This window comes from Staurois parvus, unplaced genomic scaffold (genome assembly GCF_062004578.1).
Source record: "Staurois parvus isolate SC_StPar_1 unplaced genomic scaffold, SC_StPar_1.0 ptg001627l, whole genome shotgun sequence".
Lineage (NCBI taxonomy): Eukaryota > Metazoa > Chordata > Amphibia > Anura > Ranidae > Staurois > Staurois parvus.
Window position 1 is genome coordinate 22,052 of NW_028319423.1, and position 27,141 is coordinate 49,192.

At 48.2% G+C, this 27,141-nt stretch overlaps 1 protein-coding gene across 1 annotated transcript; it reads left to right on the plus strand.

The window, feature by feature from the left end:
* The first annotated feature begins 231 nt into the window (after window positions 1–231).
* Window positions 232–25,621, plus strand: LOC149435000 (G protein-coupled receptor 65-like). Its single transcript, XM_089663107.1, has 2 exons — window positions 232–316; window positions 24,309–25,621. Exon 2 carries the CDS (start codon window positions 24,452–24,454, stop codon window positions 25,466–25,468), a length of 1,017 nt encoding a protein of 338 aa, XP_089519233.1. The 5' UTR covers window positions 232–316; window positions 24,309–24,451; the 3' UTR covers window positions 25,469–25,621.
* Window positions 25,622–27,141: the final 1,520 nt, after the last annotated feature.

The following is a 27,141-nucleotide window of genomic DNA, read 5'->3' on the forward strand; positions in this document are numbered from 1 at the left end:
TACGCTTGGCTCTGCGCCACGCTCATTGGTGGTGAAATCGGAGCGCCGCTTTACATGTCGACGTTACGAAACTTTCTCCGTCTTCAAGAGAAAATGAGATTGTGATGAAATCCAACACATGTGAGTGAGCCGCCCTCCTCCCCGGAAAAGGGACTTCTTCGTTGACTGTAAATTTTGAGTGATTGACAGGACCCTGGGCTGTCCCAGGACCTGCCAATCAGAGGAGGGCACCTTCTCGCTGCGATCATCGTACCCTCCACATCTACGGAGGAAATTCACTCTTCCTTCACTGGGAACCCGAGGTATTCAGCCGGAGGTAAGAACAAAGTATGTTTTTGACATATTGAGAAAATCTTGAGCAATTTTTGTGTTTTTTTTGGCTTTTATACTTGGAGGGGGGGGGGGGTATCAACTCCGGAGTCTATTGCAGAAAAGATTGAATATCCTTCATGGGAAACATATATTGATACTTTGTATCAGGTTGTTGTTTAAAGTCCCGGGCACAGCGATCCGACTTTGAAATCAAAGTTGGATGTCATTGCGACTTGAGGTGCGACGTGTAAGACGTCTGCCCAGATGTCTATGCAAGTCGCACCTGAAGTAGCGCATGTACTACTTTAGAAATCGGTGCGGCTCCAACCAAGTCGCAATCGCACCCATATTACCGCTTTTAGCCCCGGTTCACACCGCCGTAATTTCAGGTGCAATTTGGGAATTGAAATTGTACCTGAAATCGGATCTAATGAATGTGAATGCGTGAATGTGAACAAAACCTAATTGCGGACAATGGGGTGCGACTTGCCATGCAATTTTCAACTTGCGTGGCATGGCAAATCGCATGGAAAGTTACACCCGGTGTGACGCAGTTTTAGTCACCGGTCACAGCGCCACTCCGAAGTCTATTGCAGAAAAGATTGAATATCCTTCATGGGAAACATATATTGATACTTTGTATCAGGTTGTTGTTTAAAGTCCCGGTCACACCAATCAGACTTTTAAATCATGCGACTTCCAGTGAAGTCGCATGACTTCAAAGTTGGATGTCATTGCGGCTTGAGGTGCGACTTGCAAGACATCTGCCCAGATGTCTATGCAAGTCGCACCTGAAGTAGCGCATGCACAACTTTAGAAATTGGTGCGGCTCCGACCAAGTCGCAATCGCACCCATCTGACCGCTTTTAGCCCCGCTTCACACCGCTGTGATTTCAGGTGCGATTTGGGAAATCGTACATGAAATCGGATCTAATGAATGTGAATGTGAGTGTCTTAACATACGAGATTTGCTGCAGCGTGATTTCAAAAGTAATTCTTGTATTACCTTTTCTGCAGTTTGTTGCGATTTCACATACATAGACTACAATAGAAATCGCACTGCAAAACGCAATAAATTGTTGGGAAATCTTCACAAGTTGCAAACAAACCTTCAGAAAATGTGGTGAAATCGCAAACAAAATGCACGATTTTAAATCGCATTCAGTGTGAACCAAGCGTAATTGCGGACAATAGGGTGCGACTTGCCATGAGATTTTCAATTCCCATGGCGTGGCAAATCACATGGCAAGTTGCACCCGGTGTGACGCAGTATTAGTCACCGGTCACAGCGCCACTCCGAAGTCTATTACAGAAAAGATTGAATATCCTTCATGGGAAACATATATTGATACTTTGTATCAGGTTGTTGTTTAAAGTCCCGGTCACACCAATCCGACTTTTAAATCATGCGACTTCCAGTGAAGTCGCATGACTTCAAAGTTGGATGTCATTGCGGCTTGAGGTGCGACTTGCAAGACATCTGCCCAGATGTTTATGCAAGTCGCTCCTAAAGTAGCGCATGCACGACTTTAGAAATCGGTGCAGCTCCGGCCAAGTCGCAAACGCACCCATATGACTGCTTTTAGCCCCGGTTCACACCGCTGCGATTTCAGGTGCGATTTGGGAATTGAGATCGTACCTGAAATCGGATCTAATGAATGTGAGTGAGTGTCTTAACATACACGAGTTGCTGCAGCGCGATTTTCAAAAGTAGTTCTTGTATGACTTTTTCTGCAGTTTGTTGCGATTTCACATACATAGACTACAATTGAAATCGCACTGCAAAACGCAAGAAATCGTTGGGAAATCTTCACAAGTTGCAAACAAATCTTCAGAAAACGCGGTAAAATCACAAACAAAATGCACGATTTTAAATCGCATTCAGTGTGAACCAAGCGTAATTGCGGACAATAGGGTGCGACTTGCCATGCGATTTTCAATTCCCATGGCGTGGCAAATCGCCTGGCAAGTTGCACCCGGTGTGACACAGTGTTAGTCAGCGGTCACAGCGCCACTCCGGAGTCTAATGCAGAAAAGATTGAATATCCTTCATGGGAAACATATATTCATACTTTGCATCAGGTTGTTGTTTAAAGTCAAAAAGTTAAAGGTTGGTTGTATGCGGCCCCATAGTTTTTAACAGCAGCCCTGCAAGTCGCACCCCAAATCGGCAAAAATAGTGCAGGAACTACTTTTCTAATCTGTGCGATGCCGATGAAGTTACATCGGTTCCATTGCAGATCATTGGATGCGATTTGAAGGGTCAAATCGCATGACAATTCGCATCAGTGTGAAGCAGGGCTTATGCACAGGAGGCACTTAATTTATTTACACTGGCCTCACGGATCTCTATCCACACTTTAAAAAGAAAAAAAAGTTTACAGAAGTCTTACTGAAAGTAAAGGCAAAACTTTTTTATTTTCATTTTATTTACAGTTACAGTTACAGTTACTGACCTGTCAGGTCTATTTTTTCCCCCTTCACTTCCTGTTGTGCCTATGGGACATGTCATTTTTTTGATCTGACATTCACATTTTTCTAAGCTTGTGCTTTCATATTACATTAAATTGTAGAGATGGTTTAATTAGTTATGAGAAATAAACTACCGTATTTTTCGCCGTATAAGACGCACCTGACCATAAGACGCACCTACGTTTTAGAGGCAGAAAACAGGAAAAAAAAATTTTGAACTAATGGACTGCAGACACAGTACAGGAGATGACCAGAGACTGCGGACAGCACAGGGATGACCAGAGACTGCGGACAGCACAGGGATGACCAGAGACTGCGGACAGCACAGGGATGACCAGAGACTGCGGACAGCACAGGGATGACCAGAGACTGCAGACAGCACAGGGATGACCAGAGACTGCGGACAGCACAGGGATGACCAGAGACTGCAGACAGTACAGGGATGACCAGAGACTGCGGACACAGTACAGGAGATGACCAGAGACTGCGGACAGCACAGGGATGACCAGAGACTGCGGACACAGTACAGGAGATGACCAGAGACTGCGGACAGCACAGGGATGACCAGAGACTGCGGACAGTACAGGGATGACTAGAGACTGCGGACAGCACAGGGATGACCAGAGACTGCGGACACAGTACAGGAGATGACCAGAGACTGCGGACAGCACAGGGATGACCAGAGACTGCGGATAGTACAGATGACTGCTGACCTTTGGGGAGGTGGGTGCGGGTACCTGAATTTGACAGGTACCCGCTCTTACTTCCGCAGAGTTTTTGTTTGATCTTACCTGTTCCTCGATCCAGCCACGCGCTGTCTTCCCGGCTTCTGTAATGGCGCTCGGCATGACAGCCGGGTGCCCAGTGCGCATGAGCGAGAAGCACTTGCACTTTGTGATTGGTCCGGCGGCTTCTGGGATCTGTCATGTGTCCCAGGTACCGCCTTACCATTTACAAAAAGCACCGCTTCTTGCGCATGCGCACTTGGCACCCGGATGTCAAGTCCAGCGCCCACACTACAGAAGCCGGGAAGACAGCGCGCGGCTGGATAGAGGAACAGGTAAGGTCCCGCTGCAGAGCTGAGCGGCCGGCCCGGTATTCTGACACGGCCGCGGTGGAAATACCGGACTGGCCGCTCCATATTCGCCCCATAAGACGCACTGACATTTCCCCCCCAGTTTTGGGGAAGAAAAAGTGCGTCTTATACGGCAAAAAATACGGTAGATTATCTACCAGGGATGAGCAAAATCCCAAATTTGTTTTTTTTTAACTAGAATAGGAATTGATGGAAATACTTCTAATGGGGACACTAGTTCTGGTGACAACCAGGGATTCCCTCACTTTGACTTCCTCTCGTTTCCTGTTTTGGCTATGGGACCTGGGAGTGGGGTGGGGTGGGGGTAATGAACAGCATTGATTAAAAGTAAAAAAAAAACCTGCAGAAACAATTAAAACCAGGGATGAGCAAAATCCCAAATTTGTTTTTTTTAACTAGAATAGGAATTGATGGAAATACTTCTAATGGGGACACTAGTTCTGGTGACAACCAGGGATTCCCTCACTTTGACGGGACTTCCTCTTGTTTCCTGTTTTGGCTATGGGACCTGGGAGTGGGGTGGGGTGGGGGGAAATAAACAGCATTGATTAAAAGTTAAAAAAAAACTGCAGAAACCATTAAAACCAGGGATGAGCAAAATCCCAAATTTGTCTTTTTTAAGTAGAATAGGAATTGATGGAAATACTTCTAATGGGGACACTAGTTCTGGTGACAACCAGGGATTCCCTCACTTTGACGGGACTTCCTTTCCCTTCCTGTTTTGGCTATGGGACCTGGGAGTGGGGTGGGGGTAATGAACAGGATTGATTAAAAAAAAAAAACTGCAGAAACCATTAAAACCAGGGATGAGCAAAATCCCAAATTTGTTTTTTTTTAACTAGAATAGGAATTGATGGAAATACCTCTAAAGGGGACACTAGTTCTGGTGACAACCAGGAATTCCCTCACTTTGACGGGACTTCCTTTCCCTTCCTGTTTTGGCTATGGGACCTGGGAGTGGGGTGGGGTGGGGTGGGGGGTAATAAACAGCATTGATTAAAAGTAAAAAAAAAACTGCAGAAACCATTAAAGCCTGTTTAGATTCAGCTTCACCACCCTGAATTAGCAACCCTGTGGGTTTAGGTATCATCCTAGTTCACAAACAACATGGTGAGGACCTTTGGAAGTAGAGCTCTTCAGACATGGATAGACCACACACCTAGATTGGAAAGAGACTTTAGTCGTTTGGGAATGTGAAACATTTCACACATATCTTTTCTATGGACTTACTTTTGAAAATGTGAAACATCACTAACCATTGGAGGTGATCTACTCTCTGTGGTCTACACCTTCAAAGTTCAAAGTTGAGTGGCAGGTTCTTGGTCTTTAAAATACCCACATGGGCCTACAAAAACAGCAGAAGAATGTCTGAGATTCAGCCCCAAATCACACCATGGCAAAGGAATAGATTTTCTTTCTTGCTGCTAATGCAATTCCCCATGCCATAGCACTATGGACCATGAAAAGAGCTTTATCGGTAGATTTGGGCATGTCATAGCTACGGAAATGTATTCATCTTGGGTCATGGACTCAATGTGCTCCAAGTTACCAGAGGGCATAGAAGTACCTCTCCCCTGGAAGTCATTTAATTTTTCATGAAAACTGCATCTTTGTGTTCAAAGAAACCCTTCAGTTGGGCCATGAGGGACATTCATTATGATAGCAGAGTTCTTCAGATGTATTTGGACCCCCCCAACTAGACTGAACTGAGACTTTAGCAGTTATTTGGAAACGTTTAAAAAATATCTTTTCTATGAAATTGCTTTTGGAAATTAGACACATCACCAACCATTGCAGGTGATCTATTCTGCTTTCTCTACACCTGCCACCAAAGTTGAGAGGCAGGTTCTTTGTCTTCAAAATTCCAATCTAGATCAACAAAAATTGCAGATGAACTTTCGAGATTATCCCAAGGTTCAGCCCCCTTCCACATAATGGTACATGAATATGTTTGCTCCATTGCTGCTAATGCAATTCCTTGTGCCTCAGCACCATGGTCCACGACGAGAGCTTTATCATCAGACCAAGGCATGTCATAGCTACAAAAATGTATTCAACTTAAGACATGGAATCAATGTGCCCCAGGTTACTGGAGAAGGATATCTCTACATTGGAAGGCATTTAAGATTTCCATGAAAACTGAAGAAACCCTTCAAGCTGGTCCATCAGGAACTTTTATTTGGTAAGCAGAGCTTTTCAGATGTTGATAGACTCCACACCTAGACTGAAAAGAAACTTTAGCTGTTGTTTGGGGATGTGATCTGAAACATTTCACAAATATCTTTTCTATGGACTTGCTTTCGAAATTTTAACACATCACCAACCGTTGGAGGCGAGCTACCCTCTTTGCTCTACACATTCCACCAAAGTTGAACGAAAGGTTCTTGGTCTTTGAAATATCAACCTAGACCTACAAAAACAGCTGAGGAACTTTTGAGATTATTCCAATGTTCAGCCCCAAATTACAGCATAGCAGATGAGTATGTTTGCTTCCTTGCTGCCAATACAATTCCCAATGCCATGGCACCATGGGCTATGAAGAGAGCTTTAACAGTAGAATTTGACATATCATAGCTACAGAAATGTATTCATCTTGGGTCATGGAATCAATGGGATCCAGGTTACTGAAAGTCATTGAAGGAACTCACCATTGGAGGGCAATTCAGTTTTCATGACCATGGGCTATGAAGAGAGCTTTATCAGAAGAATTTGACATGTCAGAGCTACAAAAATGTATTCATCTTGGGTCTTGGATTCAATGTGCTCCAGGTTACTGAAAGGCATCGAAGGAACTCACCACTGGAGGGCAATTCAGTTTTCATGACCATGGGCTATGAAGAGAGCTTTATCAGAAGAATTTGACATGTCATAGCTACAAAAATGTGTTGATCTTGGGTCTTGGATTCAATGTGCTCCAGGTTACTGAAAGGCATCCTTATGTTCAGAGGAAGCCTGTATCTGGGCCATGAGGGACATCCAACAGTTATGATGGTCAGGAAATGACAAGAGAGTGGAAAAATACTCATGTTGAGCCTTCCAACTCTGGTTTCAACCAGAACGAAATGTACCATAAGAACCAAGTTGCCAGGCATTATGACCCTCCTCCTGCAACTGGACATTTCCAAAAGAATGATGAGGACATGAGCAACATGTGAAGTGAACACCAAGCTAGTTTTCTCCAAAACGTTCTGCTCCAAAAGGACCAAATGTATTCTAATTAAAAAGCGAAAACATCCAATGTGCAAGAGAAAAGGGATGATCTAGTTACTTTGGAGGACCCAAAAGGAGGTAACACTGCCCAGAACTCACTGTGGAAAATAGTTTTTTTTTTACTTTGGGTCAGAGGACCAAGTAGTAGAAGCTTGACAATGGTTACAAGGAGTGATACTGCTGCTGACAAAGATAAATTAGCAACTATGTTACATTTAAAGTTGAAGTTTAATCTGCTTATATTTTGTATTCTCTGGTTTCAGTCCAAGAAAGGAGCCTGTACAACTGTGGAAGACTGAAGGGAAGGTCAGGGGTCAGATATGAGAGTGTGGTTTTGGGTTTTCGTGTTTGCTGGTTCCCCTTTGCCTGCTTGTGTGACTTCCTGTGTATAAATCACTTTGAATTGTGAGATTACGAGAAGTGAAACACAGAAGTTTAGTGTCACGGAGTTGAAGTGCCCTCTGTAAGTATTGTGTTTGTCTGAGTTTGTGGAAAATGTGAACGACGAATATCATCAGAATATGTCATTATCTCAAAGCTTCTCATCACTTGTCCTATTGCAAAACAGGATGGGGGGATGGGGGTGCCTGTAATACATAAGGAAGGACAGACCCAATCTTTGTCTTTTATTAGTAATACAGAACCAGCAAATCCTAAACGAAACACATCAAAAGCTCCATTCCTGCACAGAATCAACGTGCTAATTAAATTAGCGTGCAAAACCTTTTTGTGATGTTATTGGGCAGAATGTAAAACAAAGAAAAAAGAAAACGTGAAAAACATTACATACCTTATTTTTGACAAGTGTCATCACTGGGTTTCTGTGCTTCTCTATACAATGCAGGCAGATCATGGATGGTTGGAGCGGCCAGCAGGGCACCTTGCCTTAGCACTCCTCTAAGGTGGCCCAATCATAATTTGAGATGAGCTCAAGGATGCCCCAACATTTACCTGTTCAGCAGTAGCAGAACATCTTGTACAGTAGCGGTATTACTACCATTAATATACATAATAGCTCTCCTCTGTCAATGGTTCATATACAGGGGTGGACTGACAACTCATGGGGCCCCCGGGCAATAGGGGATCATGGGGCCCCTGTGTCCTTGCTCACACTCAAAAAAGCCTATGAAAAAGGTACCAGGGACATCTCATGGGGCCCCCTACTGACCCCGGGACCTCGGGCAGTGCCTGAGTTTCCAAATGGTCAGTCCGCCCCTGTTCATATATATATATATATATATATATATATATATATATAAACACTATATTGCCAAAAGTATTATGCCGCCTGCCTTTCCACACACATGACTTTTAATGGCCCCCAGTCTCTGTCCGGGTTCAATATTGAGTTGGCCCCGCCCTTTGCAGCTATAACAGCTTCAACTCAGGTCAGTTCAGGTCAGGCACTGATGTCAGGGGAGGAGGCCCGGCTCGCAGTCTCCGCTCTAATTCGCCCCAAAGGCGTTCTATGGGGTTGAGGTCAGGACTCTGTGCAGGACAGTCAAGTTCCTCCACCCCAAACTGGCTCCTCCATGTCTTTATGGACCTTGCTTTGTGCACTGGTGCGCAGTCATGTTGGAACAGGAAGGGGCCATCCCCAAACTCTTCCCACAAAGTTGGGAGCATGAAATTGTCCAAAATGTCTTGGTATGCTGACACCTTAAGAGTTCTCTTCACTGGAACTAGGGGGCCAAGCCCAACTCCTGAAAAACACCCCCACACCATAATCCCCACTCCACCAAACTTTACACTTGGCACAATGCAGTCAGGCAAGTACCGTTCTCCTGGCAACCGCCAAACCCAGACACATCCAACAGATTTCCAGACAGAGAAGTGTGATTGGTCACTCCAGAGAACACATCTCCACTGTTCTAGAGTCCAGTGACGGCGTGCTTTACACCACGGCATCCGACGCTTTCATTGTACTTGGTGATGGAAGGCTTGGTAGCAGCTGCTCGACCATGGAAACCCATTCCATGAAGCTCTCTACGCACTGTTGTTGGGCTCATCTGAAGTCCACACCAAGTTTGGAGGTCTTTAGCTATTGACTCTACAGACAGTTGGTGACTTCTGCGCACTGTGCACTTCAGCATGCACTGACCCCGCCCTGTCATGTGACGTGGCCTACCACTTGGTGGCTGAGTAGCTGTTGTTCCCAGTTTCTTCCACTTTGTTATAATCCCACTAACAGTTGAGCGTGGAATATTTAGTAGCCAGGAAATGTCACGGATGGACTTATTGCACAGGTGACCACCTATCACGGGACCACGCTTGGAGTCACTGAGCTCCTGAGAGCGACCCATTCTTTCACAAATGTTTGTAGAAGCAGTCTGCATGCCTAGGGGATGGATTGTACACACCTGTGTCCATGGAGGGGATTGGAACACCTGAATCTAATGACTTTGAGGGCTGACCCAATACATTTGGCAATATATTGTAATATACAGTTGCAAGAAAAAGTATGTGAACCCCTTGGGATTACGTGGAGTTTTACATGAATTGGGCATAAAATGTGCTCTGAATGTCATCTAAGTCACAACAATAGAAGAACACAGTCTGCTGAACATAATACTACACAAACGTTAGATGTTGCCATGGTTTAATTGCACATAACATGTAAACATTCACAGTGCAGGGAGGAAAAAGTATGTGAACCTTTGGACTTAATAACTGGTTGACCCTCCTTTGGCAGCAATAACCTCAACCAAACGTTTCCTGTAGTTGCAGATCAGACCTGCACAACGATCTGGAGTAATTTTGGACCACTCCTCTTTACAAAACTGTTTCAGTGTAGCAATATTCTTGGGATGTCTGGTGTGAATCGCTCTCTTAAGGTCATGCCACAGCATTTCAATCGGGTTGAGGTCAGGACTCTGACAGGGCCACTCCAGAAGGCGTATTCTGTGCTGTTGCAGCCATTGTTTTGTTGAATTACTTGTATGCTTTGGGTCATTGTCCTGTTGCATCACCCATCCTCTGCGGAGCTTCAGTTGGCGGACAGATGGTCGTACGTTTTCCTGCAAAATGTCTTGATAAACTCTGGAATTCATTTTCCCATCAATGACAACAATCCGTCCAGGCCCTGAGGCAGCAAAGCAGCCCCAAACCATGATGCTCCCTCCACCATGTTTCACAGTGGGGATGAGGTTTTGATGTTGGTGTGCTGTGCCTTTTTTTCTCCACACATAGTGTTGTGTGTTCTTTCCAAACAACTCAATCTTGGTTTCATCTGTCCACAGTATATTTTGCCAGTAGTGCTGTGGAACATCCAGGTGCTCTTTTGCAAACTTCAAACGTGCTGCAATATTCTTTTTGGACAGCAATGGCTTCCTCCGTGTTGTCCTCCCATGTACTCCATTCTTGTTTAATGTTTTCCTTATTGTAGATGTGTCAACAAAAATGTTAGCATGTGCCAGAGATTTCTGTAGGTCTTTAGCTGACACTCTGGGATTCTTCTTTACCTCATGCAGCATTCTGCGTTGTGCTCTTGCAGTCATTTTTACAGGACGACCACGCCTAGGGAGAGTAGCAACAGTGCTAAACTTTCTCCATTTGTAGACAGTCTGTCTTACCGTGGACACATGAACATCAAGGCTTTTGGAGATACTTTTGTAACCCTTTCCAGCTTCATGCAAGTCAACAATTCTCGATCGTAGGTCTTCTGAGAGCTTTTTTTTGCGAGGCATGGTTCACATCAGACAGTGCTTCTTGAAACCAGTAAACCCAAAACAGGTGTGTGTTTTTTAAGGGCAGGACAGCTGTCAGCAACACATCCAATATCATCACACTGATTGGAGTCAAGGTTGGCTCACTCCTGGCTCCAATTAGCTCTGGGAGAAGTCATTAAGCTAGGGCTTCACATACTTTTTCCTCCCTGCATTGTGAATGTTTACATGTTATGTGCAATTAAACCATGGCAACATCTAATGTTTGTGTAGTATTATGTTCAGCAGACTGTGTTCTTCTATTGTTGTGACTTAGATGATGTTCAGGTCACATTTTATGCCCAATTCATGCAAAACTCCACGTAATCCCAAGGGGTTCACATACTTTTTCTTGCAACTGTATATATATATATATATATATATACAGTATATATAGTCAATGATATGACCCCACCCATTGTATATAACAGCTGTCATCCATTGGGGTTATATAACCTTTGAATATTTGCAAAGCACAAGTGACAACACTGTTTATTTTGTAGCACTTTATTTTGCTATTTAATTGTATATATCTTGCAACATTGTTTCATCTGAGATTTGAGCGCTGTATTTATTGGAGATTTATAATTGTCACCCACAGGACTTTCTATTCAGTGGGTGACAAGCGAACAAGTGTGACACGTCTCGGTGGTGGCATTTTTTTTCCTTTTGACATGTTGTCGGCTGTCAGGGCATTGCAAATGACATGGCTCTGCATCACTGGAAGACATGATTAAATTGTTAATAAAGGAGGCTTCAAAATTCAGATAAGCCCCCCCTCCCCCAGGGCCATCTTAACAGCATCATGGACCCCTGGGCAAAGTAATGTACTGGGGCCCCTACCAGCCTGCCCCGATTTACACACCTACTGTTAAATTTTTTTTTAAAAAGTATAAATATTTTATAGAATCAAACATAATTAGTGCTTTCAATAAAAGTGATTTTAAACAATAACAAAACATGTCATAAATCAAACACTAATCAACACAAGAGGGACACAGTACGGGGGCTGGGGGGGGAGGACACAGTACAGGGGGAGTCAGGAGGGCACAATACTGCGATCAGGAGGGCACAGTACAGGGGGAGTCAGGAGGGTGCAGTACAGGGAGATCAGGTGGGCACAGTACAGGGGGAGTCAGGAGGGTGCAGTACAGGGGGAGTCAGGAGGACACAGTACAGGGGGGGTCAGGAGGACACAATATAAGGGGGAGTCAGGAGGGCACAGTACAGGGGGAGTCAGGAGGGCACAGTACGGGGGGGAATCAGGAGGGCACAGTACGGGGGGAGTCAGGAGGGCACAATACAGGGGGAGTCAGGAGGACACAGTACGGGGGGAGTCAGGAGGGCACAGTATGGGGGGAATCAGGAGGGCACAGTACGGGGGGAGTCAGGAGGGCACAGTACGGGGGGAGTCAGGAGGGCACAGTACAGAGGGAGTCAGGAGGGCAGTGTATGGGGGGGAGTCAGGAGGGCACAGCACAGAGGGAGTCAGGAGGGCACAGTACGGGGGGAATCAGGAGGGCACAGTACGGGGGGAGTCAGGAGGGCACAATACTGGGATCAGGAGGGCACAGTACGGGGGGAGTCAGGAGGGCACAATACTGGGATCAGGAGGGCACAGTGCAGGGGGAGTCAGGATGACACAGTACAGAGGGAGTCAGGAGGGCACAGTACGGGGGGGGGGGGGGGAGTCAGGAGGGCACAGTACGGGGGAAGTCAGGTGGGCACAGTACAGGGGAAGTCAGGTGGGCACAGTACAGGGGGAGTCAGGAGGGCACATTACAGGGGAAGTCAGGTGGGCACAGTACGGGGGGAGTCAGGAGGACACAGTACGGGGGGAGTCAGGAGGACACAGTACAGGAGGAGTCAGGAGGGCACAGTACAGGGGGAGTCAGGAGGACACAGTACGGGGGGGGAGTCAGGAGGGCACAGTACGGGGGGAATCAGAAGGGCACAGTACGGGGGGAGTCAGGAGGGCACAGTACGGGGGGAGTCAGGAGGGCACAGTACGGGGGGAGTCAGGAGGGCACAGTACAGGGGGAGTCAGGAGGGCACAGTACAGAGAGAGTCAGGAGGGCAGTGTATGGGGGGGAGTCAGGAGGGCACAGCACAGAGGGAGTCAGGAGGGCACAGCACAGGGGGAGTCAGGAGGGCACAGTACAGGGGGAGTCAGAAGGGCACAGTACGGGGGGGAGTCAGGAGGGCACAATACTGGGATCAGGAGGGCACAGTACAGGGGGAGTCAGGAGGGCACAATACTGGGATCAGGTGGGCACAGTACAGGGGAAGTCAGGTGGGCACAGTACAGAGGGAGTCAGAAGGGCACAGTACGGGGGGGGGGGAGTCAGGAGGGCACAGTACGGGGGGGAGTCAGGAGGGCACAGTACGGGGGGGAGTCAGGAGGGCACAGTACGGGGGGGAGTCAGGAGGGCACAGTACAGGGAAGTCAGGTGGGCACAGTACAGGGGGAGTCAGGAGGGCACATTACAGGGGAAGTCAGGTGGGCACAGTACAGGGGGAGTCAGGAGGGCACAGTACGGGGGGAGTCAGGAGGGCACAGTACGGGGGGAGTCAGGAGGACACAGTACAGGAGGAGTCAGGAGGACACAGTACAGGAGGAGTCAGGAGGACACAGTACGGGGGGGAGTCAGGAGGGCACAGTACGGGGGGAATCAGGAGGGCACAGTACGGGGGGAGTCAGGAGGGCACAGTACAGGGGGAGTCAGGAGGGCACAGTACAGGGGGAGTCAGGAGGGCAGTGTATGGGGGGAGTCAGGAGGGCACAGCACAGAGGGAGTCAGGAGGGCACAGTATGGGGGGGGGGGGAGTCAGGAGGGCACAGTACGGAGGGATTCAGGAGGGCACAGTACAGGGGAAGTCAGGTGGGCACAGTACAGGGGGAGTCAGGAGGGCACATTACAGGGGAAGTCAGGTGGGCACAGTACAGGGGGAGTCAGGAAGGCACATTACTGGGATCAGGAGGGCACAGTACAGGGGGAGTCAGGAGGGCACAGTACAGGGGGAGTTAGGAGGGCACAATACTGGGATCAGGAGGGCAAAGTACAGGGGGAGTCAGGAGGGCACAATACTGGGATCAGGAGGGCACAGTACAGGGGGAGTCAGGAGGGCACAATACTGGGATCAGGAGGGCACAGTACAGGGGGAGTCAGGAGGGCACAGTACAGGGGGAGTCAGGAGGACACAGTACGGGGGGGGGGGGGAGTCAGGAGGGCACAGTACGGGGGGGATTCAGGAGGGCACAGTATGGGGGGGAGTCAGGAGGGCACAATACTGGGATCAGGAGGGCACAGTACAGGGGGAGTCAGGGGGACACAGTACAGAGGGAGTCAGGAGGGCACAGTAGGGGGGGGGGGAGTCAGGAGGGCACAGTACGGGGGGGTTCAGGAGGGCACAGTACAGGGGAAGTCAGGTGCGCACAGTACAGGGGAAGTCAGGAGGGCACATTACAGGGGAAGTCAGGTGGGCACAGTACAGGGGGAGTCAGGAGGGCACATTACTGGGATCAGGAGGGCACAGTACAGGGGGAGTCAGGAGGGCACAGTACAGGGGGAGTTAGGAGGGCACAATACTGGGTTCAGGAGGGCACAGTACAGGGGGAGTCAGGTGGGCACAGTACAGGGGGAGTCAGGAGGGCACATTACAGGGGAAGTCAGGTGGGCACAGTACAGGGGGAGTCAGGAGGGCACATTACTGGGATCAGGAGGGCACAGTACAGGGGGAGTCAGGAGGGCACAATACTGGGATCAGGAGGGCACAGTACAGGGGGAGTCAGGAGGGCACAGTACGGGGGGGAGTCAGGAGGGCACAATACAGGGATCAGGAGGGCACAGTACAGGGGGAGTCAGGAGGGCACAATACTGGGATCAGGAGGGCACAGTACAGGGGGAGTCAGGAGGGCACAGTACAAGGGGAGTCAGGAGGACACAGTACGGGGGGGGGGGGGAGTCAGGAGGGCACAGTACGGGGGGGATTCAGGAGGGCACAATACAGGGGAAGTCAGGTGGGCACAGTACAGGGGAAGTCAGGTGGGCACAGTACAGGGGGAGTCAGGAGGGCACAATACAGGGATCAGGAGGGCACAGTACAGGGGGAGTCAGGAGGGCACAATACTGGGATCAGGAGGGCACAGTACAGGGGGAGTCAGGAGGGCACAGTACAAGGGGAGTCAGGAGGACACAGTACGGGGGGGGGAGTCAGGAGGGCACAGTACGGGGGGATTCAGGAGGGCACAATACAGGGGAAGTCAGGTGGGCACAGTACAGGGGAAGTCAGGTGGGCACAGTACAGGGGGAGTTAGGAGGGCACAATACTGGGATCAGGAGGGCACAGTACAGGGGGAGTCAGGAGGGCACAGTACGGGGGGGAGTCAGGAGGGCACAGTACGGGGGGGAGTCAGGAGGGCACAGTACAGGGATCAGGAGGGCACAGTACAGGGGGAGTCAGGAGGGCACAGTACGGGGGGGAGTCAGGAGGGCACAGTACAGGGATCAGGAGGGCACAGTACAGGGGGAGTCAGGAGGGCACAATACTGGGATCAGGAGGGCACAGTACAGGGGGAGTCAGGAGGGCACAGTACAGGGGGAGTCAGGAGGACACAGTACGAGGGGGGGGGGGGAGTCAGGAGGGCACAGTATGGGGGGGATTCAGGAGGGCACAGTATGGGGGGGAGTCAGGAGGGCACAATACTGGGATCAGGAGGGCACAGTACAGGGGGAGTCAGGAGGGCACAATACTGGGATCAGGAGGGCACAGTACAGGGGGAGTCAGGAGGACACAGTACAGAGGGAGTCAGGAGGGCACAGTACGGGGGGGGGGGGAGTCAGGAGGGCACAGTACGGGGGGGTTCAGGAGGGCACAATACAGGGGAAGTCAGGTGGGCACAGTACAGGGGAAGTCAGGAGGGCACATTACAGGGGAAGTCAGGAGGGCACAGTACAGGGGGAGTCAGGAGGGCACATTACTGGGATCAGGAGGGCACAGTACAGGGGGAGTTAGGAGGGCACAATACTGGGATCAGGAGGGCACAGTACAGGGGGAGTCAGGTGGGCACAGTACAGGGGGAGTCAGGAGGGCACATTACAGGGGAAGTCAGGTGGGCACAGTACAGGGGGAGTCAGGAGGGCACATTACTGGGATCAGGAGGGCACAGTACAGGGGGAGTCAGGAGGGCACAATACTGGGATCAGGAGGGCACAGTACAGGGGGAGTCAGGAGGGCACAGTACGGGGGGGAGTCAGGAGGGCACAATACAGGGATCAGGAGGGCACAGTACAGGGGGAGTCAGCAGGGCACAATACTGGGATCAGGAGGGCACAGTACAGGGGGAGTCAGGAGGGCACAGTACAAGGGGAGTCAGGAGGACACAGTACGGGGGGGGGGGGAGTCAGGAGGGCACAGTACGGGGGGGATTCAGGAGGGCACAATACAGGGGAAGTCAGGTGGGCACAGTACAGGGGAAGTCAGGTGGGCACAGTACAGGGGGAGTCAGGAGGGCACAATACAGGGATCAGGAGGGCACAGTACAGGGGGAGTCAGGAGGGCACAATACTGGGATCAGGAGGGCACAGTACAGGGGGAGTCAGGAGGGCACAGTACAAGGGGAGTCAGGAGGACACAGTACGGGGGGGGGGGGATTCAGGAGGGCATAGTACGGGGGGGATTCAGGAGGGCACAATACAGGGGAAGTCAGGTGGGCACAGTACAGGGGAAGTCAGGTGGGCACAGTACAGGGGGAGTCAGGAGGGCACATTACAGGGGAAGTCAGGTGGGCACAGTACAGGGGGAGTCAGGAGGGCACATTACTGGGATCAGGAGGGCACAGTACAGGGGGAGTCAGGTGGGCACAGTACAGGGGAAGTCAGGAGGGCACAGTACAGGGGGAGTTAGGAGGGCACAATACTGGGATCAGGAGGGCACAGTACAGGGGGAGTCAGGTGGGCACAGTACAGGGGAAGCCAGGAGGGCACAGTACAGGGGAGTCAGGAGGGAACAGTACAAGGAGAGTCAGGAGGGCACAGTACTTGGATCAGGAGGGCACAGTACAGGGGAGTCAGGAGGGAACAGTACAGGGAAGTCAGGAGGGCACAGTACTGGGATCAGGAGGCCATCCTGGGACAGCTCAGTAAAAAAGCATGGCTGTCCTGGCAAATCAGGGACAGTTGGCAAGCATGATATGTAGCGCTCACCCTCGAAGGAGCAGCTGAGTATTGAGTCTCTCTATATCCTGGTCAGCCAGGCAAAATGCATTTTCCAACTTCCATTCAGAGTCAGTAACCAGTCCATTAGCTTGGTTTTGTTGTTTTATTTGGGGGATAAACAACTTGGAGAGGGTTCGGGATATAGGGGACGCCCAACTTGCAGCAAAACCTCTGAGGACAAACTTCTGGACTTTCTACTCCAGCCAGAGTGGCACAGTCTCCTAATCAATCAAACAGCACAGTCTCTGTGAGGAGCACCTGGTCCCCTCTAAGTGGAATCTCTTCAGACACCAGCTAGGAAATGACCATCCACCTGGCTGTCTTTTGATGAATATCCTGGCGCAAGAGATTCCAAGACAGGAAGGCAGCACTGTCCCAGGGAGAACTGGTTAAGTATAGTACCTGGCAGCCCTCTCTCCTGTAGGCCTCGGGGGTGTGGAGGTGCTCACACTGTCCTTGTATCCTGGAGCTTTGGGTAAACTGCTTTCAGGCCTCTCAAGGAGCCAGTTTCTGTCCCTGCTTGCAGGTTGTCCTTCCCTTCAGTGGACTGTAAGGCAGTGAAGCTCCTGCTGTCAGCCTCCTTTCCTTTCCTCCAGTCTCCAGCCTGTAGGCAGAACCCCTCCTTCTCCAGGGTCCCCTCCCAGGCTACACAAAGCACCTTCAGTAATCTTCCACCTGGCTCCCCTTGCTGGCTGGCTCTTCCATATTCATGGGTCGATCTTCCCACACTGCCAGGACCTCCTGCCTGGGATTGGTCAGACTCCAATTATTATTATTATACAGTATTTATATAGCGCTAAAAGGTTTGCTCAGCGCTGTACATTATAGTGGGAGACAGAACATGAGACAATACAGTAACAAAACAGAACACGAGGGATTCAAGGGCCCTGCTCTTACAGTCTTACAATCCCATAAATATGTAGATCCAGATCTCTACCCCTCTGCCCACTAGCTTCTGGACACTTACATGGACATCTGGAACCAGGGGGAGGTGGTAGAGGCCCATCCTTCTGAGTCATCCAGCCTAACCTGAGTTTGACCCCTAGTCATACATGCTCACTCCAACTACTGGGTGATCCATTACATTTTACTAATTCTCTAGCAACACTAGAGGGTGCTACAGATGTAATGCAAGGATGTCCCAGGGGTGCTCATGCATTAAGACAGCCCCCCACCCTCAGACCCCTACAACCACCAAACCAGGGTTGTGGGGAAGAGGCCCTTGTCCTCATCAACGTAAGACAGGGCAAGGTGCTATGCTAGGGAGGGTCCCACCTGGCATGTTGAGGGCATGTGGTCTGGTATGGTTTAGGAGGGGGATGTCCACCTTTTCCTGGCCAGCCATGCTTCATACTCTGATTCAGGGCCTGGAATGGATTTCCTGGGGGACCTCATGTATTTTTGTTTTTTGTAAGAGGTACCCCCTTAAAATCCATATCAGACTCAAACGTTCTGGTATGTTTTTAGGGTTTTTTTTTTTTCGGGGGGGGGGGGGGGGGGGGCTCTATGCAATTTTTTATTTCATTCCCACTATAGGAAATTTTTGTAAATATCAGCGTTTTTGTAAATATCAGCGATAAAAACAATCACTGGCCATGGCTGCATGGATTTTTTTTTTTTTTTTGCAATGTTCCCAAAGGCAGTTCTTCCCTACAAATCCCCCCCCCTCCCCATGCTGTTTTTTCGACACCCTCTTGCCTTTTAGCCCAGAAAGTGGGCATTTTTAATTTGTCAGATTCAGCTCCCATTGATTTCCCAGTGCTTTGACAGCTAGGGTTTTGTTTTAGGCTCGGTTCACACCTATGCAGTTTGCGTTTGACACATTTCTGCAGTGCATTTTGCATTTTTGCACATGCGTTTTTGATGTGCTTTGTGGGTTTTTATTTTTTTTTTCTTGCTGCTAGGCAGATTTAAGACACAAAATGCAGCAAAAACGCAGTAAAAATGCACTACATGCTTTTCTGCAGCATCTCCATTGAATTCTTCAGAACCAAAAATGCTACCTTTTGCGTTTAAAAAAGTCCCTTTCTAAAGCACGCAGCGGGTGAAAACGCGGAGATGTGAACCTGTCCCGTAGAAAATCGTGTTAAATAGACTGTACTGCGTTTTTGCAAAACGCAGTGGAAAACGCATAGGTGCAGGGGTGGACTGACCATTTGGGCACTCGGGCACTGCCCGAGGGCCCGGGGTCAGTAGGGGGCCCCATGAGATGCCCCTGGTTCCTTTCATATGCTTTTTTGGGTGTGGTTTGAGTGTGGGCGAGGATGCAGGGGCCCCATGATCCCCTATTGCCCGGGGGCCCCATGAGTTGTCAGTCCGCCCCTGCGTAGGTGTGAATCTGAGACTTAGTGCTCCTGGTACCTAATTCATATGTAGATCATGACATGTTTGCCACAGTTCCAATTCTGATTGTATGTCCCCTGGAACGTGCAGCATGCCATGCGTGGCCTGTGAGTGCGGTGACACCTAGAGCACTTTGTTTTCAAGGCTGTTGTAAATGAAAATGTTTAAAATACAAACTTCTTCCCTTTAACCCACAACACCCCGAGGACAGCCGTGCATGATCCGACTCCGGTCGCACCGCCTCACCACTCTTTGTTGTTGAGGGACAATCTAGAGGAGTTTGTGGGTTGTTTTCACTTTTCTGCTTGTTTTTTTGTTTCCAGTCATTGACTTGTATTGCCTGACCTGATCTTATCACCCTGAGATGTCAATGCAAAACACACTGGGGGTGGATTTACTAAAGGCCAATAGACCCTGCACTTTGCAAGAACAGTAACTAAGGACATGTGCGTTCCGCTGCGTTTTTGGTGCGTTCCACTTCTTTTTTTCCCCTATCTTTTTCTTCATTTTAAATAGGGACGTGTGCATTCCAGTGCAGTTCTGTGCAGGAAAATTGCAGCCTGTTCTACTTTTTTTTCTGTATCCGAAACAATCTGGAACTGCAAACGCTGATGTGAACTATGACATTGACCACCATGTAACCTACTTTCTGTGGGGTTTAGATAAAGAAAAAAAAGCAATGTGATGCTTCCTCACCGCCTGTTTAAGGGGGCACTCTGAGGGGAACCTGATGTAAAGGGGCATTCTGATGGGGACACCTGATGTAAGGTGGCACTCTGAAGGGAAACTGATGTAAGGGGGAACTCTGATGGGAACCTGATGTAAAGACGCACTCTGATGGAGACCCTTATGTAAGGGGGCACTCTGATGGGGACACTAATGTAAGGGGGAATTCTGATGGGGACACCTGAGGAAAGGGGGCACTCTGATGTGGACACTGATGTAAGGGAGCACTCTGATGGGGACACTGATGTAAGGGAGCACTCTGATGGGGACACTGATGTAAGGGGGCACTCTGATGGTGACACCTGAGGAAAGGGGGCACTCTGATGTGGACACCTGATATAAGGAGGCACTCTGATGGGAACACTGATGTAAGGAGGAACTCTGATGGGAACCTGATGTAAGCGGGCACTCTGGTTGGAACCTGATGTAAGGGGGCACTCTGATGGGAACACTGATGTAAGGGGGCACTCTGATGGGAACACTGATGTAAGGGGGCACTCTGATGGGAACCTGATGTAAGGGAGCACTCTGATGTGGACACTGATGTAAGGGGGCACTCTGATGGGGACACCTGATGTAAGGAGGAACTCTGATGGGGACCCTGATGTAAGGGAGCACTCTAATGGGGACCCTGATGTAAGGGGGCACTCTGATGGGAACCTGATGTAAGGGAGCACTCTGATGTGGACACTGATGTAAGGGAGCACTCTGATGGTGACACTGATGTAAGGGGGCATTCTGATGGGGACACCTGATGAAAGGGGGCACTCTGATGTGGACACTGATGTAAGGGGGCACTCTGATGTGGACACCTGATGTAAGGAGGCACTCTAGTGGGAATCTGATGTAAGGGGGCACTTTGATGTGCACACCTGATGTAAGGGGGCACTCTGATGGGAACACTGATGTAAGGGGGCACTCTGATGTGCACACCTAATGTAAGGGGGAACTCTGATGGGGACCTGATGTAAGGGGGCACTCTGATGGGGACACTGATGCAAGAGGGCACTCTGATATGAACACTGATGTAAGTGGGCACTCCGATGTGGACACCTGATGTAAGGAGCAACTCTGATGGGGACCCTGATGTAAGGTGGCACTCTGATGGGAACCTGATGTAAGGGGGCACTCTGATGTGCACACCTAATGTAAGGGGGAACTCTGATGGGAACCTGATGTAAGGGGGCATTCTGATGGGGACACCTGATGTAAAGGGGGCACTCTGATGGGAACCTGATGTAAGGGGGCACTCTGATGGGAACACTGATGTAAGGAGCAACTCTGATGGGGACCCTGATGTAAGGTGGCACTCTGATGGGAACCTGATGTAAGGGGGCACTCTGATGGGAACCTGATGTAAGCAGGCACTCTGATGGGGACACCTGATGTAAGCGGGCACTCTGATGGGAACCTGATGTAAGGGGGCACTCTGATATGAACACTGATGTAAGAGGGCATTCTGATGTGGACACCTGATGTAAAGGGGCACTCTGATGGAAACCTGATGTAAGCAGGCACTCTGATGGGGACACTGATCTAAGGGGGCACTCTGATGAGAACATTGATGTAAGGGGGAACTCTGATAGGAACACTGATGTAAAGGAGCACTCTGATTTGGACACTGATGTAAAGACGCACTCTGATGGAGACCCTGATGTAAGGGGGCACTCTGATGGGGACACTGATGTAAGGGGGCATTCTGATGGGGACACCTGATGTAAGAGGGCACTCTGATGGGAACCTGATGTAAGAGGGCACTCTGATGGGAACCTGATATAAGCGGGCACTCTGATGGGAACCTGATTTAAGGAGGCACTCTGATGGGAACCTGATGTAAGGGGGCACTCTGATGGGAACCTGATGTAAGCAGGCACTCTGATGGGGACACCTGATGTAAGCGGGCACTCTGATGGGAACCTGATGTAAGCGGGCACTCTGATGGGGACACCTGATGTAAGGGGGCACTCTGATATGAACACTGATGTAAGAGGGCATTCTGATGTGGACACCTGATGTAAAGGGGCACTCTGATGGAAACCTGATGTAAGCAGGCACTCTGATGGGGACACTGATCTAAGGGGGCACTCTGATGAGAACATTGATGTAAGGGGGAACTCTGATAGGAACACTAATGTAAAGGAGCACTCTGATTTGGACACTGATGTAAAGACGCACTCTAATGGAGACCCTGATGTAAGGGGGCACTCTGATGGGGACACTGATGTAAGGGGGCATTCTGATGGGGACACCTGATGTAAGAGGGCACTCTGATGGGAACCTGATGTAAGAGGGCACTCTGATGGGAACCTGATATAAGCGGGCACTCTGATGGGAACCTGATTTAAGGAGGCACTCTGATGGGAACCTGATGTAAGGGGGAACTCTGATGGGAACCTGATGTAAGGGGACAATCTGATTGGAACACCTGATGCAAGGGGGCACTCTGATATGAACACTGATGTAAGGGGGCACTCTGATGGGAACACTGATGTAAGGGGGCACTCTGATGGGAACACTGATGTAAGGAGGAACTCTGATGGGGACCCTGATGTAAGGGGGCACTCTGATGGGAACACTGATGTAAGGAGGAACTCTGATGGGGACCCTGATGTAAGGGGGCACTCTGATGGCAACACTGATGTAAGGGGGCACTCTGATGTGCACACTTGATGTAAGGGGGCACTCTGATGGGAACACTGATGTAAGGGGGCACTATGATGGGAACACTGATGTAAAGGGGGCACTCTGCTGGGGACACCTGATATAAGGGGGCACTCTGATGACAACACTGATGTAAGGGGGCACTCCAATGGAAACACTGATGTAAGGAGGAACTCTGATGGGGACCCTGATGTAAGGGGGCACTCTGATGGGAACACTGATGTAAAGGGGGCACTCTGTTGGGGACACCTGATGTAAGGGGGCACTCTGATGGGAACCTGATGTAAACGAGGCACTCTGGTGTGGACACCTGATGTAAGGGGGCACCCTGATGTGGACACGTGATGTACAGGGGCACTCTGATGTGGACACCTGATGTAAGGGGGCACTCTGATGGGAATACTGATGTAAGGGGGCACTCTGCTGGGGACACCTGATGTAAGAGGGCACAGTGATGGGAACCTGATGAAAAGGGGGCACTCTGATGGGGACACCTGATGGTTGGGGGCACTGTGATGGGAACCTGATGTAAATGGGGCACTCTGGTGGGGACACCTGATGTAAGGGGGCACCCTGATGTGGACACCTTATGTATGGGGGCACTCTGATGGGAATACTGATGTAAGGGGGCACCCTGCTGGGGATACCTGATGTAAGGGGCACTCTGATGGGAACACTGATATAAGGGGGCATTCTGATAAGGACACCTGATGTAAGGGGGCACTCTGATGGGAACCTGATGTAAAGAGGGACTCTAATGAGGACTCCTGATGTAAAGGGGGACTCTGATTGAGATATCTTAGGTTGTGATACTGTGTGACAGACAGTCAGTGACACCCACACAATGTTGGCTTTTTTTTTACTGCACTCCGGCCTATCAGATAGGCTAGATCCGGCCCTGGTGCGAGATTTAACAGTTTTACATTGTGGGACTGCCTGCCTTGTCCTGTCTTGCTGGTGCACTGAACAAAAGGTATAGCAACACAACACAGCACGCCTGCTATAAATGCAGCTTAGAACATGTCCTCCTGGCATGCAGGTGTGAATGGGGGCTTGCGGGGAGCTGCTGTTTTGATTTCTGACCTGACAGGGTCTCTTTAAGTATCATAATTACATAAGATTCAGTAGGCCACACACTGCCTTTCTAACAAACAGGGTCACGCACCGAGGCGGATTCCACAGGAAGTTTCACATTCTTGGTTTTGTTGTGCTTTCGTTAAAAAAAATTTGCTAATGACAGTTTTGAGCAATCAGGGTAAAATAATCTGCGCGCTGGCGAAAATTATAGTTCTCATTCTGCATGCAGCTGCAGAGCACAAAGCCGAGCTTAGTCATGTCTGGGGAAAGAGACAAATGCTCTGTAATCACTCGGCGTAATTGCACTTTTCTTATTATTATTTGCATAACCAGAAACCATGATAAAACCACAATGACTTTGTTTTTTTTTTGTAACTTTTAATCATTTTGTTTGCTTACTGCCTTTGTTTTTATTGATTAAAAAAAAAAAAAAAAAACAGCCGGTTTTCATTGTGTTTGACTTCTTTTTCTCTTTTTTTTGTTATCTAGACTTTGAATCTACTCAGCACAACCCCGGCACGCATGAGGCATTCAACTGAAAAAAAATATATATATATCATCGATAAACCGTCACTCGAAGTAATATGATTCATCAAGGGAAGGACTAATGAGATAATTGTGTTGTTGTTATAATGCAAGCTGGACTGGTGACAAGTAACCACACTAATTCTTGTATCCCAGAGCACAGTTTTGATCAAGTGTTGTTCCCCACCATTTATATCACCGTGATCGTCGTCAGCGTTCCCGCCAATCTGATCTCACTGTACGTTTCCTACTTACAAGTGACGAAGAAAAATGAATTAGGTATATATTTATTCAACTTGTCCTTTGCGGACCTCCTCTACACCTCAACTCTACCATTGTGGGTCGACTTTAGCCTCCACCATGACAATTGGCGCTTTCCCGAATGGGTTTGCCGGTTAAGTGCATTCATGATGCACACCAATCTGTACAGCAGCGCCGGCTTCCTGACTTGCATCTCTCTGGACCGCTACCTCGCCGTGGTCTATCCTTTAAAATACCACCATCTTCGGACGAGGAGAGTGGCGGCGCTGGTCAGTTTGGTGGTGTGGGCCATACAGTGCGCGTCGAACATCATCATCGTCCTCAAACACGAGACGTTCAATAACACACAGGACCTCTTGTGTTACGACGTTTTCCCCATGGTGCCATGGCAAGCGACTTTCAGTATTATCAACGTCTGCGTTGGGCATTTTTTGCCGCTGATGATCATGGCGGTCTGCTACTATAGGATTTACGTCGCGGTGAACCTTAACCAAGCCACGGCAACCAAAGACAAACGCAAAATTAAACATTTGCTTCTTACCATTGTAGTGACGTTCGTGCTGAGCTTCACACCGTACCATGTAGTGTTGTTCCTCCGGGCCATCTATGAACCGGGAAATTGCCACTTCGCCAAGGAAATATTTATGCCATATAAACTCAGCATGGCGTTATCGAGCGTCAACTGTCTGGCTGACCCGTTGCTTTACTGCTTTGTCAGTGAGATCGGGAGGGCCGATGCCAGGGCCATGCTGCACTGCTTCCATCCGCAGGTGAAATCACCAGCTAGCACCGAATTCCAGATGTCGACAATCTCACCATCTCATGTAAAGGTCAAAAGTATACATGGATTGGGAACTGTCTAATATACCGGTATATATATATATTTTTTTTTCTGTGTTTTGTTTTTTTAAATAGATGTGTGTGTGTGTGTGTATATATATATATATACATGTGTATTTATATATATATAACCATATATACATGCACACACATATCTTTTTTTTTCTTGTGTTTTGTTTTTTAAATAGATGTATGTGTGTATATATATATATATATATATATATATATATATACACACACACACACATATCTTTTTTTGTGTTTTGTTTTTTTAAACAGATGTATGCGTGTGTTTGTATGTATGTATGTGTATATATATATATATATATACACACATATCTATTTTTTGTGTTTTGTTTTTTTTAAATAGATGTGTGTGTATATATATATATATATATATATATATATATATATATAGACACACAAACACACACTTTTTAATATATTCTTTTCATTTTGTTCTTTTTTTTTGTGACTGAAATAACACGTGAGTCCTTCTTTAGAAAAGAAAAGAAATTTAATTAAATTATAATAAAATGTTTTTGGAATTATTTTGTTTGTGCTATTTAGTCATTTTTAATATGTTATTTCATTACCGAAGATTCCAAACAGTTTATTTGATCTTGAGTTGTTCAATTGATTTGCTATTTTGTATCAAAGTGCATGTATAGCCCAAACTAATTTTTTTTTTTTTTTGCTTTGAATAGAGTAGGGAAGGCTTAGCATCCAGTCACTTTTTTTATTTCGCTGTCTGTCTTTGGAGAGATTTTCCTTCACTTCCTATTCTGGAAACACAACAGGAAGTGAGAGTAAATCTTTCAAAGGTGATGGAAAAATCCCCCCCCCCCAAAAAAAAAATAAATAAAAAATTGGTATTATCTGTCACTTTTTGTCTCAGTGAAAATGGTCACCAAGATAAATAGAGAAGATAAAACCTGACAGACACTTTAATTTTCTACACTTTACCTAAAACTAGATAAAGAAAAAAAAATTGGATATACATCATAATGAAAATCTCCAACATCAGATCATGACTATAAATAATAATAATAATAATAATAATAATAAAAATACTTATAAAATATAAACATAATACAAATCTCCATAACCAGACCATGACTATATATACACATGATAATATTTTATGAAACATATTATACATTCATTATGAAAAACATTATTATAATAAAATAGAAATTAAAAAATAGAAATAATAAAATAGAAATATAATAAAAAATCTCCAGCAGCAGGCCAGACTACTGCTTGGAAGCATTGTTGTTTTTCACTGATTTAACCCCTTGGCACAGCACCTCCCGGCCCTTTAAGGGTTTCAGAAGCTGGGAGGCGGGGTTTAGAGCCATGTGACCACTGTGACACGCTGTCACGGCGGTCACATGATTGGGAAAGGTCCCGATCGAAAGAGGAGATCGGGACCTTTCCGTGAGTACCGGACATGTGTGCAGGAGGCGAGCTCTCAGCACATATGTCTTTTTTTATAGAACGCAAATGTGCGGCCGCTCAGCGTCTAGGCCCAGAAGCCGGGAGGCCGCACATTTGCGTTCAACCGGGGTGAAAAGGTCCTCAACGGCCTACCTCATCACAGACTCTTCCCGCTTCAGTCTATGCTGAACTCAGCGGCCAGACTCATCCACCTTACCAACCGCTCCGCTTCTGCCACCCCCCTCTGTCATTCCCT

Coding starts and splice junctions, on each gene's coding strand:
- LOC149435000 (XM_089663107.1), top strand. CDS start 24,452: ATGCAAGCTGGACTGGTGACAAGTAACCACACTAATTCTTGTATCCCA.